At 38.3% G+C, this 15,048-nt stretch overlaps 1 protein-coding gene across 10 annotated transcripts in view; it reads left to right on the forward strand.

Annotated features, from left to right (window-relative positions):
- The window catches only part of NCKAP5 (NCK associated protein 5), a 379,062-nt gene that overhangs the window by 328,073 nt on the left and 35,941 nt on the right, over nucleotides 1–15,048 (forward strand). For 8 of the 10 annotated variants that reach the window (XM_019290553.3, XM_019290551.3, XM_019290552.3 and 5 more), the window contains one exon: nucleotides 1,431–1,509. The exons of the other annotated variants lie outside the window; for them this stretch is intronic. In XM_019290553.3, coding sequence (XP_019146098.2) covers nucleotides 1,431–1,509 — 79 coding nt within the window. The remainder of the gene's footprint in view (nucleotides 1–1,430; nucleotides 1,510–15,048) is intronic. 10 annotated transcript variants of the gene reach the window in all.

Raw genomic sequence — 15,048 nt, forward strand, 5'->3', positions numbered from 1 at the left:
TTCACCTTCAGAGGGATACACTTCCCGTTAGCGTTCATCAAAAAAGCACTTTGCTCTAAAGGCCAGCCAGCAGAAATACATAACACTATAGCCTACACCAAGGATATTCCACATCCTCCAGTACTTTTTCATGTCCTTGGCTGGAGCTTAAGGTGAGATGTAATCACTTCTGTGCCACACTGCTTCATTTCATCTTTGTGATTTTATTACAGCCCCGTGTGATTTAGAACAGCCACGGGCTTCACTTTGTGAGGTGGAAGTGTTGCACCAAACCCGAGACACCAGGAGCTTTGTGTCACACTCCATGTGTGCAGTCTGTGTGTTTGGGGAGCACCCAGGGATCTATTGCAATATTGTCAAATGTCACAGCAGCACTTGGCCATGCACTCTGCAAATGTGAGAAACTGTTCCACCCGGAACTGGATGCCAAATGATCACTCGCCTCCTCATTTTGGAGAAGCATTTTGGAAGAAAGAAAAGATGTGATCAAATCCCTAGGATTGAGAGATGATAAATGCACTTTTACAAATGTAGAGTGAATCTTTGGTGTGTTACTTGGGCTGGTCACAAGAGGTCAATAGGGCTACTTGTGTAACCCAGTAAGCAGGATTTGCACTGTGATTGAAGATGTGTCGTGCAAATGATGATAAATTCCAGTAGTTTAGATTTAAAAATATGCTCTTGTTATTGTGAGTGTGCTGTGAGCAGTGTAAAACAGCAGAGAGTGATTAGCAAATAATTTAAGAACCCTGAGATGTTGAAAGCAACTTTTTCTGTGGTGCTGCCTTTCCTGCTCTCGTCACCCTGGAAGTATCTTTATTCCTGTTTGATTTATGTAGCATGGCAGGAAAATATGTCCTTGGATCTGAATTGTGGCCACTGATGGCACATGGTGGAGGGGAATTTCACTGTGTGCCAGGGAGATTCTCAGATTATCTGTCCACTTGGGAAATAGGACTGCAGAATAACGGGTGAAGATACATCTTTGTCTGAAAAAAAACAGAATATCTGAGGAATTTGAATAACACAAACTTGAATACCACATACAGGCTCTTGGACTGCACTGCATTCTTAAATTAATTTTTTCACTCTGTCTAGCTAATAAATGCTTTTAAACAGAGGTGGAAATAAAAATGCCAAAGTTCAGTGTTTGCAAACTGAACTAAAGAGATACCGTACGATATATTAGGTTTTTATTTTGAAGAAGCACATCTTCCAAGGTTATTTTTCACTGCTGCATATTGTGATTTTGAATGAAATTAAAGTTTTTATCATTGGATATCATTCACAGAATAAGACAGGCTATAGATCCACTCAGCTGCCATGTAACTTTACTCTGATTTATTTCTGAACAGTTTTCTGTAGCTGTCATGAAACAACATAAACAGAGTCACAGATGTTCTTCACTTTTGTTGTTGCACTATGTACAGGCTAAAGTAGTCACAGAAAACCTGCAAGAAGAAGAGGAGGACACCATGACAAGGACTACATGTCAGAGTCATGTGATAGGTACAAAATTATATTTTACACTGCATTTTATTGCTGTCAGTTCTTGGGAAAAAGACATGTTTAATTTTCATTATTTTATTTGTTTGCCCCCTTATGTCAGCTTTAGCCTTCATTTAGCTCCTGGATAGCCAGATTCCATCAAATGCATGAGATCAGTACACACCATTACCCTTGTGGTCAATGCAATGCTTGACTGGAGAGTCTCGGGATGTGGTTATGAAAGATCATTTCAGCCTCCAGGACTAGTGGGTTACATAAGGGTTGTTGTGCATGACATATTCAGTGGGAGTAACACTGACATACTGTAACTCTGTCATCTGGCCTTGAATTAGTAAAATTCAGAATAAAATTTAAATAGCAGAATAATTACTGTGATAAACTAAACCACACGGAGAAGCAAACAGGTGTCTGTTCAGGAGACCTTAAAGCTGTTATTGAAAACAAAGTTGCCTTTGCTGTAGAAGGGTAGCACCATCCACCCTGCCTTGTGATTGGCATGTACTAATTTTTAATCTGAGTACATGTAAAAATATCTAATGGGCAATGGAGGACACACCAGAAGTCTGAGGTTTGTATTAGAGCAGTGTGTCAGTATAAGGAACTGATTGAACAAGAAAAAGTCACCTTTAGCAAGTTCCCTTTGCAGATAGAGACTGCAGTAAAAAATTTCATTAAAAAGCTAAAATCTGATTCCATATTTTCTAGCAAGAATCTCTTTCATTTCACTAGTACTGCCAACCCAGCAAGTCCAAACAGAGGTATCATGTCAAAACACATTGGTTTTGGGGGCAAATAATTTAAATGTTTGCATGCTTTATTGACTTGTACAGCTCTTTCAGTCCCAAATTCAGACAAATAAACTCTAGCTGTGTTACCTGAAGGAAAGAATCCTAAACTCTTCCTTCTCCAAGAACTCAGCCATAACCTGGCTCCATGACAGCAGCTGAATAACAAGATCTTTGTACAATGTGGGACTCTGAGGGCATTCTTTGTGTGGGTAGGCACTAGCCCTGCAAACAGAAATGCATGCCAATCATTCTGTGCATAAAGGACTTATTTTCTGTTACCAGAATTTTTTTTTTCTCATTCGGTCCTGTAATATATTGTGCTGGTGGCTTCTGAGAGTATTAATATTTTGTTCCTACCACAGGCACTAAATCTGAGTCTCTGACAGGACATAGTGGTTATGGAGCAGGTGGTCAGATGCTTTTAAAATTCCTTGATAGAGGTTCTGGCATTTTTCTGTTACAAAGTTTCATAGAAACTGATTTTTTTTCCTGCTGAAACTCTGTGCAGCCACAGTTTCTCTCACTAACTTGTTCCATGGCATCACCACCCTTAAAGAATTTCTTACTAATTCCTAAATCTACTCTCCATCATCTTAAGGCCATTCCTCCTTGTTTTAAGAAAACAAAGTTCACTGTGGGTTTTTAGCTGTATTTTAATGCATTATTCCACTGGGTTTGATCAAAACAGACTTAGAGATGAATGTATAGAAGATGTAGAAAGGCTATGATTAAGCAGGGAATATGGTTTTTATACAGCAGGAAAAACACATGTTGCCGTCGTTGTCACTAAAATAACTAAACTGACATCAGTCCTGCCCAGTTAACTAATAAACAAGATACTAATGACAGTCTTCTAGGTAGGTGTCATGGGAGACAATTCTGGTTCATCACATTCTAATAGTGAAATATTGCTAGGTGCATTAATCAAAAAACATGTAAAATACCAGTTACTAGGTTTTTAATTGTCAGTTGCTGATCTAAACCAATTTAAGTATTTTGCTGGCTCTTCAGATTTGCTCAGTTGAAAGAAAGCAACAATGCCCAGTTATATACAATTTTCCTCCTCATATACTTATATGCCAGGAACACATGATCATTTCCAGATGAAGCAGTCATTTATATTGTGGTATACGGCTCTTCAAAATATATCTAAACCATTTTGAAAGTTTTTAAAAATATGTTATACCCTGGATGCCTTTGCTGTAGTGTCAGTGAGGAAGCCAAACGTGGCCCTGGCAGCACAGATGCTACCAGTGCTCCCACCCCCACAGACAGCAGACCTAAGGATCCATGAGTATCCCTTTGAGGTCCAGCCATCTTCAGAGCTCTTTCCTCAAGCCCTTCGCAATAAAGTAGTTGTGTTTTGAAAGAGGGATGAAGTGGAAAATGCTAAAGTACCTAGTAAGAGGAAAGACATGATAAAAAGGTTGACTTCCCCTTCATGTCATGACAGAGTCCCCAGCTCAGAGAGGTACAGCAGGGCCTTCAAGTATTCCTATAAATAAAATTCCTTTATTGAATGCACAGATGATGTGGCGAGCTCCTGACAGTATTGTTCCCATGTAAACATAAAAAAGGTGCCTTCATTTTACAAAGAAAAAGAATTCTGTTCCCCTCAAGGGAGGGAGTAGAAGTGTCATTATTTGTCTTGAATTTCCCCATTGTCACAATGGCCCAAAAACTTACAAGGCAGTTACAGATGACACCTTTACATGCAGAATGTAATAATTGGACATCTTGAAAGGAACAAAGCATTTGTTAAAAAGTTCAATGTTTCATATTTCAAGTACTGTTTCAAATTAGCAGCTGCTTCTGCAAAAGTGTGATTGTATTAATTATAATGCATTAAGAATTTTCATTGATAAACAGCTTCAAGGGAGAAGTCAAAAATCCATGGCACAAGCAAACAATTGCTAATTACTGAAGAACTCTTTCTTGCAGACAGCTTCTCATGGGAATATTAGGGTATGCAGCAACAGTATTTTTGGGTATACACAAATTACCAGGCTGTTTTCTTTTTGGGAATATATCTGTAATGAAAGGGAAATTTAGTCATAATTAATCATATCATTCTTCAGTGTTGGTATGAACCTCTGCTGAGGCTGAAGGGAAAGACTGAATGCGCCATTTTCTCAGTGATTTATCAAACCCCAGCTTGAAAGTTGCATGATGATAAATTTTCTGAGTCCAGTTTCCTTTTCTCGTTGTTACCCAAAATGGGTGGCAAATTTGCTAGTGGAGCAAGTCAGCATGGAATAAGCTTTTTGCTAATGATATACTCAAGCTTCACACAAAACACAGCCTCAGCATAAATAGGCTGATGAGAAGTGTCTGAGAAAGTTTCAAGTCTATTCAATTTATTCTCAGGTTTCAATACAAAGAAAGAGGGTTTCTTTTTTTGTCACAGATATTTCTATGTGTGAATATGTTTATTCTCCATAGTGGATTTCCAGCAGTCATTTCATCCTTAGCAACATAAGTGAATCAAACAAACACTTCTGGTCTAAAGCACTGAAATTCAGGGAGTACATGAAAGTATGGGCTGTTCATCTAAATAAATGGTTTTATTGAACTGGAAAGCTTATGATTTCAAATGTTTTATTTAACATGTCACTGATGGAGCTTAAAGGCCAGATTCATTGTTTAGTAAAATCCTGTTGAGTTTTGACAACAGGGACATCACTGCAGGTAGATTTTTGTCATCAAAATAACATCACTGCTAAAAATAAAATAGATTTTAACTGAATCTGAATAGACCTGCAGTTTGCTTGTGGGTTGTCTAGAGAGCAAATATTTGATAATAGGACAATTGGTAGTAGCAATCCAAAATACATCTGGGTGTCATTGGTACTGCCTGCTCCACTGGAAACACAAGGTACTTCCTACCAAAGGTTTGTGGGGAATTAAACCCCTGAGGCAGGCTGGGGTTAGAATCCACAGTAGAAAGATTCACAATTCCTGGAAAGGAATTACCTAACTGTGCATTGGCCCCTGTTGTTTGTTTGCAGAATTTCAAGTGAAATTCAGAGCTGGACAAAGATTATGAAGACAAATGTAGCCAGGATTTTTGAAACTTTGAAGAAAGACTTGGAACTAATTTTTGTCAAATTTTCATTGGAGGTCCAGCTCAGTTGTTCAAAATGGACTCATCCAGTGTTAAATGGGAACCTTGTAGATAATACAGAGCAAATGCCTTCAGAGACTTAAAAGGGTTTTGAAAAGTCTCTAGCTGGGTAGAGGGTTGGGCTTCCACACAATCAAAGCAACATTAAAACTGCACTGTAGACTTTGCAGCTTTGTGCCAGAACAAAAACACACACCGAGGTCAAGGGATTCTTTTGTAGCTCTGCAGTAGCCCAGTGCTCAATTCCATTAAAGTTTGTGATAATCATCTGCCTTATAGCAGGCTTTGTCATCATTTTTGCTGCTTTCCAAGAACAACCTTTCAGAAGGATTTTGCAGCATAATTTAAAGGCAATCTGGTCAGAAAAAGGAAGAAACTTTTCTTTTGAAGAAACTTTTTGGAGATTTGTCTTCTTTAGAGCATTTGGTTGAATCACTTAGATGCTTCATGTTCTAGAGAGGAAGTGTAGTGGGTATTTTATATGTTGCATTTTGTTTTAAAATCCCCTTCTTTAAGGTTTGTATGCTGCAAAGTGATCAAACTCCATTTTCAGTAGAAACCAGGAAAGTCCCTCACAGCAAGTTTTACAGCTAAGTTGCTAGCTCCTTGATAACAATTTTACAGATCTACTGATAGCAAAGGTAGAACATGTAACATTGCAGATAGAAGTGGGTTTGACTTAAAATGAATTACATTACAGCATTACAATTGTTTGTATTGACATATCAAATACTAAAGAGGATAACCTTGGCTGTTGTATTCTGATTTTGTTTTATTCAGCAGCCATACTAAGCCATACTATGAAATTATTTATATGATAATAAGAAAACACATTTAATGAGCAGACTTTTCTATGAGAAGGACCTGCATTCTTTCTAGTGTTCCAGATAAACTTGTTTCTGGCTCCTCTTTTCTTCCTGGTTCTAATGTATGTTTTTCCCACAAATATATCCATTTTCTTGTCTCAGCTTTCTCTTCCTGTTTGTTCACCTCCATTATTTGAAACTGGTGATCACTCTACTGCCTGTGTGGTACCCCAGTATTGCTCATTGTCTGACTCCCCACAAATCCAGACTACCATTCAGAGCCTGCCTTTCTGTATCCATACCAATAACCATTTCTAACCAACAGATCCTTGCTTCAGTGCAATCTGCTTTTTTTGTTTCTCTTGGTTCCTTCCTGAAATCTAGATCTGATGAACACTGGAACTGAGAAAGTATGTTTCAAATTTCATTTCTGAATGTGCCATTTAATGTACATACTCATAGTGCTTACTTATATAAATTATCCAATGTCTTATTCCAAAGCTTTATGAAAACAATAGCAGTCCCTCTGCTTATTTAATAAGCTTGTACCAAGTTTCCAATGAGAGGAAAAAAAGTACTGGACACCTCCTCTGCCAAACCAAACACCCGGTTTTGTCCACCATTATGCAAACTACTGAAGCTTTGGGTGTGTTTACTGGGGTACTAAGTAAACAGCTATTAAATTCATATTTTCTCATTTTTGGGGAATTGAAATAGATGTGAAGGAAATAAGCTTGATTAATATGGTAAATACATTAAATTTGACATGCATCATCCTAAAGCATGTCCATTAAGTCTGATATATTTGAGCAAACACATTTACATTAAGGAACCCTCCAAACCTAGAGACAGATTATGTGAGGTCTGTGGTGGATTACTGAGATAAATGTAACTGGATAAATGAGAGAGGAAAGATGGTGAGCAAACTGATCTGTATTATAGCCTGTGCATTCAGTAAGGAGAGGCAATTCACATCCCTGTGGAGAGGCAAAGGGATAAGCCACAAGTTGCTTAGATGCCCAGCAAATCATTGTATGCCTCCAATGCATGTAGTGAAGAACAATATTCAACTGATAGAGTCTTCTGACCTCGAAAGAAGTTCTCTCTTGTCATTGTCTTGCCTGAAAAAACAATTTATCACTGTCAGCATTAATTCCTTTCATCAGGCCATTGATAGAAGTTGAGAAGAACCATTTAGCAATCATCTTATCACTGATATGGCAGTTGAATCATTCATTTACACATTTTCAGATAAAGGAAAATTGTTTGCTTTATCTTCCCCATCACAACACTACAGCAAAGCTGTGGAATGCCTAGAAGTCTCTATACGTGAGGTTGCTGTCTATAAAAGTCATCAAGCAAAACCAGTTATCACTGAATCCATTTCCAGCCTGGGTCTGTTCCTGTTACACATCTGCAAAATGTTCCATTTGATACAAGTTGTGATAGGGTATTAGATTTTTCATGCACCCCCTATATGAGCAATGGTACAAGTATGCATGGATTTATTTGCACATCGTAACAAAGCTGTTTTCCCAAGCCCTGTGTGCACGTGGAAGCTGAAAGGTAGGTGTTAGATCTGTAGGTCCTGGCTGTATTGCTTAACAAGTGTGCTAGAGCCTTGAAATGGGGGTTGTGTAGCAGGCATCTTAAAAACCTGCTCACTTGCCGTATCTAACCAGCTTCCAGCTTGGCAGTTAATCCAAAGGGCTGAGTTCCCAACTGCTAGAACAATGATGAATTAATAAATAGTAAAATAAACTGCTTGCCCTGAGCAATGCTGGGATCCAAACCTTTTCATTAAAAAAAAAATTGAAACAAACCAAAAAAGCCTCAAAATCTAGAGCCAAAAGTGTCCTGGAAGATGTGAGAGACCATCACAATCTTACCTACCATGGTCTTACTATACAGACAGGAGGCATATGTGAAAGTGTACAGCTGAGTGAACTGAGCTCAACTGGGTAAAAAGCAGTTTCATTTGTACTTTTACTTACCAAAATATCTCAGTCAGTCCCTCTAAATTTATGCCATTTACTGCCTCCTTGTAATTTCCCCAAAGCATTTACATTTCCATGCAATTATCAAGCACTATTCTTCCCCTTTTGTATTCCAACATCTTCATTTTCTGATCCTTCAACACCATTGAAATGACCTGTGGCTGTTGTTTGCTTAGTTTTCTGAACCAGAGCAGCTAAAATGAGTCATCACTGGTGGGAAGTCTGGGTTAATAACTAGTGGGCATTGCAAGAACTGACTGTCCTGCATGTAGAAACATCCCCCACAGTTGGAAGTCCTGCTCAGGGACCTCATCAGTCAAGTTTTTTAAATCTTCAAGGATATTGTTCTACATCTGTCTCTGGCCATTTCTTTGGGAGACTTTACACAACGTTTAGCAGTCCTCTGTTGTTATGCTGCAATATTTGTCTTGCTGAAGATTTGGTGTGGTCCTGCTGTTGAGTGGCCTTGCAGGGCAGTGTGCAACAGCCTTAATTACCATGCTAGGCCTTGCTCATCAGAAATACACTGGTGCATAAAGCTGACTAAATGTCCTTTCCTTCTACTGAGCTGCTCTGCATATTCTCAGTGGAATTTCATTAAAATAAATGACTGGGGGTTTTGCATGGTTTTTATATGAGTGAGAAGGTAAACAAGCTACTCTGCAGGATGGAGTGAGCTGAGAGAGGAATGGCATTGTGTGGGTTTGAACCACTAGAAATGGAATGAATAGTGTCAGCTGTGCTGTGTTCTTGTTTGGCATTTGGGCATTGCTGCAGGGATTGATTTTAAAATAATGGTCTGGAGGAGCCTATGATAACAGAGTGAAACTTTCTGTGCATTTTTCTAGTTGATACTTGTATTCTGTGAAGATGATGGAGAACCTTGCCAATGTGAATAATAAGAAACTAACATCCATTAATGTCTTCTAATTTATGTCATCTTACCTTCTTCACAGTCTGGCAAAGACAAATCATTTCTTTGTACTTTAAAGATAGTACACATAGCATTTGTCTAATTGCCAATTCTTCTACAGCTCTGCTGCAGTCTTACTGTCTAGCTTGTCTTCCCTCTGTGGAGAGAATTAATATTTTTGATCAACACTTCCTTATTAGCCACAGTGATTTGCTGTTAAGTTCCTTCTTTTACCTTACATTTATTCACCCAGAAATACCAAATTTTATCACTAGGAGAAGTGTGTCTCTTTATGCATTATATGTAGGATACAGTCTAATTATTATTCAAGATACTGAGAATCTGCTGGTCTCATTCAGGCTTAAAATGTCAATTAAACAGGATGGCCAAGTTATTTGAAGTTAACGCTGCTGTGTTGATTTACAGTTCTTTACAGTCTAGCCCAATCTATATTAATTTTTATCCCCCAAATCAGCACTGTGCCTGATTATCCTGCCTCTCACAGGATAGTACACGCTGGTATTCTCTATAGCAGTGTGAGTCCTTCTATTTGAAATTTTTCTACTTTACATGTTTTTTGCTCCTGGCAAGGGCCATCTGTGGATGTGTGCATGAAGCTTCAGTCATGCATTTCCCATTAATTCATATACCTGAAGTGCAACTGAGCAAACTGAAAAGCATTTTGAGTGAGGATGTGTTGGGCTATTTTAAACACGTGTTTCATCCGTGCTCACAGGGATTTTGTGCTCCTTTCCTACAATGAAATCTAGTAGAACTTTATGAAAAATACATTTTTACCTGAATTATAAATTAAGCTTGAGCTGTATTGGCATATGCATTTCCAGATTCTCGTTCTGAGGATAGGATGCCTGTTCCTAATTTTGTTGCTGTTTTTAATTGAGTTTGAGCTTTGATGCATGTCTTCAGTCTGACACCTGAATTGTTGACATAGGATTATGCAATTAGTCATCATTGGAGATCATAGAAAAACAGACTCTTCAAAAAAAATCACTCTAAGAGAGAAGTAATACCTATGCAATTAGTGCATACTTTTTTAATACTAGGTGAACTCAATTTCTCAGTGTTTGGAAAATTCACTGCTAGGAAAGGGAAAGGAAATCAACCAATATATTTACAGTGAGTAATTTCTCTACTTTCTATCTTTAATAGGCAAAGAGGTGCAGTATGTTGTTTCAAAGTGGTCATTCTAATGGTGTTTTTGTAACACCATGTAACATGGCATACCTTTTTTGCAAAAAATAGATATCCTGAAAAAAAGTCTTAGTTCATTCTTCTGGCTTCAAATCATGATGGTTTCATACCAGCTCCTGCTTGCCTGCAGTTAGTTCCACATTGGTTCCACTGGTTTGGAGGAGCTGAACTTGGGTACCAGAATGGAAGGACTATAATGCACCTAAAAGCTACTTAAAGCTCTCTGCACTCCCTCTGCTAATAAGTTTTCATCAATTAAGAAATAAAATCAGTTTGTTTCAGGTGTGCATGTATATTTTTAAGTGTTCATTAGCAGTACCCTTAAGTAAAGCCATCTGCAGGGCAAAACTAAAAATAAATTATTTAAAGCTTAATTTAATATTCATGTGGCTTTAATTTCAGTATTTTTTGTACTAACAAACAAAAAGCAGTGACGTTACAAAATAAATATAGTAAGTTTTCTAGTGCATTTGCAAAACCCAGAGCTTCCTATGCACTTAGAAATTGGTCCATGTTTACCAGAGACAGCATTTATGCTTAAAGCACTATCCCTACTCCTATCTGTTGGGAATAGAAAATCAAAGAAAGTATCTGAATGTGAGTGAAACCAAACTCCAATTTATAAGAGTTGCTTAACAGTAAGTAAATCAGTGCTTCCATCCCGTTATCCTTAAATGCCTCCAGCACAGCCATCAGTGAACAGAAACCCTCCATAGAGCAGCCAAATTCTCCCTTGGGCACCACGTGGAGCCCATGTCTCTGAGATGCTAAGTCTGACCTCTTCACTTCTCTAACTGTGTTTTAATGCAGTTTTTCTTAAAATAAACCAGCTGCCTCTAATAATATCAGCAAAACACCAATCTTAATGCTTCTTGTAAGTATTTTGCAGCTTGCTGTTAGTTGCTGAACAACCTTCAGAAAAGCTGAGTGGAGGTATCTCTACACAAGTATTATTCATGGCAGGGATTGCAGGTTGGTTATGCACTGGCTGCCGAACATTTACGTTCTTTATCCTCATGGCAGCACTCCAATGCTGGAGAAGTGGGATTAGCTCTGTGTTTTAATGTGAAGAACTGGGGCATAGAGAGAAATAAAGGCCTGTGGTTACATGGAAAAGGCATGGCTGAGGCAGCCCTTAGCAACTGAGTAAATAACAAACCATCCTTTCTTAGGCTTTGCTACATACAGACAGGATTTCTGAGGGCTGTTAGTCTTTCCTGTTAGAGGAAGGGGAGCATCCATCCATGCCTTGACTGAGCCATCCCCAGGAAAATGTTCCTGAGACTGATTGCTGGCTCCCAACCTTCACATTTCAGGGCTCTGAGGGAAACAGAAGGCTTTGCTTGGTGAAAAAGTCTGGGAAAGCCACATTCCTGTATTGCAGCAGACCTGTTGCTTACCGTGGATTCACACCTTGCTTGAGATGTGAGGACTTCTCCTTCCTCTCAGCTGTTACTCATCTATAGCTTTCTCAAAGATAGCTACGAAGTTGTAAGGCTGATTGGCAATGTAAAGCCAAAGGGGGATATACAGCTACAAGAGAGGAATAGCTCCCCAAAGAAATTCTAGGCTGGCCTCATTGACAGCCAGGCTGCACCTGGTCCTCATTTAATTACCTTTTACACAGAGCTTCAAGTTGCTCTTCAAATGAATCTCAATATATCTTTTCTAGGACTAAAATTATATCTATTCCTAATATCCTGTCTCCTGAGAACAGTGAGTAGATTTTTAGAAAGTAAATGTAACAGCATAATACAAGAGAGATAATTCCAGGTGCCATTAGCTGTGGGACTTCCCCAACTGGAAAACTGCATGTAGACCTTCGTATTCAACAGACACTGAGAGGTGTCGAGTAACAAATCCAAAAAATCATCCAAGTTCTTTTTCCAGCTCTTTTTGTCCTCTGTAAAAACCCTATTCCACATAGCTTGCCACCATTACAAGCATGCAGGAATCAGATCTAAATGCCTGGAGGAGCATAGGAAGCATTTGTTGAAAAAAAAAAAAGTCCATAGATAACTGCTAAATTGGAGTACAAGATTGCTAGTATTCTCTAATAATTAAGACTAATCTTTTGACTTACTAGTAGAAATGTATTTTAAGATGGGACTGGAATTAAAATGAGGCAGCAATTATCTGTTTCAACTCAGAAAATACACTTCAGATGGGATTGTGGTCACGGAAAACTGTGAAGACAACTGACAAATCATGGATGAATGACATATTGAAGATTGTCGGGTTTTGCAAAATAAAGCGTGACTAGGAAGAAAATAGAAAGAGCACTGAATAAATTGGTAAAATAAGTTTTATTTATTTACTTTATTGTTATTGTAAATAGGCATAAATTATAATCCCAGATTCAAGTAGCCGTGAATGAAGTTCCATCATTTGAAAATAGTCAGCACAGTCCTCCCGTTTATCCCTCCTCAGTATGTAATGGGAATAATCCCATGCCACCAGTGCAGTACCCATGGGAGTGTAGGGCTGTGGAAACTCGGGTCTTTTCTAGTTTTACCTTGGAGAGCCTTTGGGTTCTTTAATTTTGCACACTGATTGTACCTCAGATCTAGATAGAAAACAATAATGCACTCATATTTGACCAATTGGATCAAATTATAGTGTAAATCCAGAAGGAATAATCTACTTTAAATTGACATTGATTTGGCAGAAATACATTTTCTTTTTTTTGTGGTTGCTTTAGCATTGCAGATGAAGAGAAGGATGTGCAAATAAAGAGATCTGCTTTGCCATCTGTAGTTTAAGTTCTTTGTGCCAACGCCACATGTAGCTCAAAGATGTTTATTAACTTTTGAAAGAATTTTGTAGGGACCTATCTACATTTGAAATATTCTTCTGAAAAGAAAAAAAGAAAATCTATTAATTTTTATTTGGCATGTTTCAAAATGCTGGGAAAAACTATACTCCCTTTGTGTTTCAGAAGAAAGACAGTATGTGTTATGTGGTTCACCGTGCCAGCTTAGTGGGAAGTCTTGAACTTTCTAATGTGAGGAAACATAATGTGTTAGAATTTGTGTGTTCTGTTACTGATGGGAACTACATCCTTCCCTTTTTAATGTCCTGGATACTTCTTGAAGCTGGCCCATACAGTGTTATGTACCACTCGAAACACGTCAAGGCTTGAGTCTGTACTTCTGAAAACAGCTTGCTGGAAATTTCCCAGCGAAACTGTTCTTGATACAGAGCTATTTTTGACTGATATTTTTTTTCCTGAAAATGCCTGCTTTCTGTGGAGAATTCTGGTGGTTACTTAAAGATTTCAGCTGAAATTTCTGTCAATCATGTACATTTTTGTAGGCCAAAACTTGAAAATTTATGTGAGGAATATCTCAAACCAGCTGTAGTGGTGAGCACAGGGGAGGATTCCACATTTTTCATGAGGTGGGACGCTTCTTAGAAAGAAAACATATCCTTGTGCTACTAGTATTGTACCTACAAAGGCTGATGTAAGCAGAACTACCTGGGATCTTTTTGACGTAAAATAAATTTGTCCTCTTTTTAAGAATGTTAAGATAGATTGGCCATCAAAGTTAAGTAACACAAACACTTCTGTAACTTTGCCACCCCCAAACAGAAACTGTTTATATGTCATTTGAAGTAGAAATAGGGTCTGTTTGCAGTAATTGCATCTGGTGTCCATCAGTGTGTTTCAGTAACATCATGGTGGAGAATGGCTGAGGTTGTTGAGCTGCTTCTGGAAGTCTCAATACCCTCAAGCAGCACTAAGACGCAGCTGCCTTCTGTCACTTGTGGCACAAGTGGGTAGAGAGGCAAAACTGCAGTTACAACATGGTAGGACCTATAATTATTTCCTCTCTGACCTGTAAGTCCTTCCCTGTGTGCCACCATCCAGGAATGTCTCCTCTTATTATGCCTAATTCAAGTCTTTCAGAAGAAATAAAAAGTTGAAGAATAATTAGGTTTAATGATTTGCTTGTATTTAAGATGCATCTTTAAATTATCTATGCTCAGGAGAATGCCCTAAAATACTTCAATGAATTCCAAGCTGTCAGTTCTTATCAGTGGGGTATGTTTACTTCTAACTCTTTAATTTTTGCATTTCAGAGGAAAATGTAAAAAAAAAAACTACAGAAGGAGCTGCTAGAGTTATTTTCCCCAGTGATGATCTGATTTTTAGAATTCCTGATATCTGCCAGCCTGAGTGTATGTCCCTTTCCTACTCTCCTCTTGTCCAGACCCTCAGAGTGGTGCAGAGTTTTCACAGATCCTTTTTATTCCGTCTCTAATTTGCGTGCTGACTCCATGTTGAAGAGACCTTGGTGATTTACTGATACAGAAAATGTTGGTAAAGCACCAGCGATGGTGCAATATTGCAAAGGATTGTCCAGCTGTACAAATTACCGTGGTGTCCAGCTGATGCAGGACATGAACTGCAGGATTGTCTTGCACATGAAAATACTAAATTTGAAAATTATTGAGAAGTAGTTTGGAAAACTTTCAGAAAACTTTTTATGCAGTGTTAACTCCCTTTTTCCAGTGGTTTAGAGGCTTCTCAAAATTAAAGGTCTTCCTCAAGTTTTCCACTGAGCTCTTACAACGCTCTGTCATCAAAAGATCCCTATGCAGTCAGGAGTTTCTTGATCTCCAGGAAATATCTGTAAATTCTTCCTTGTTTCTATTTTCAGTTTGGAATTGTTCCTCTACAGTAGGACTTCCAGGG

Source organism: Corvus cornix, chromosome 7 (assembly GCF_000738735.6).
Source record: "Corvus cornix cornix isolate S_Up_H32 chromosome 7, ASM73873v5, whole genome shotgun sequence".
Taxonomy (NCBI): domain Eukaryota; kingdom Metazoa; phylum Chordata; class Aves; order Passeriformes; family Corvidae; genus Corvus; species Corvus cornix.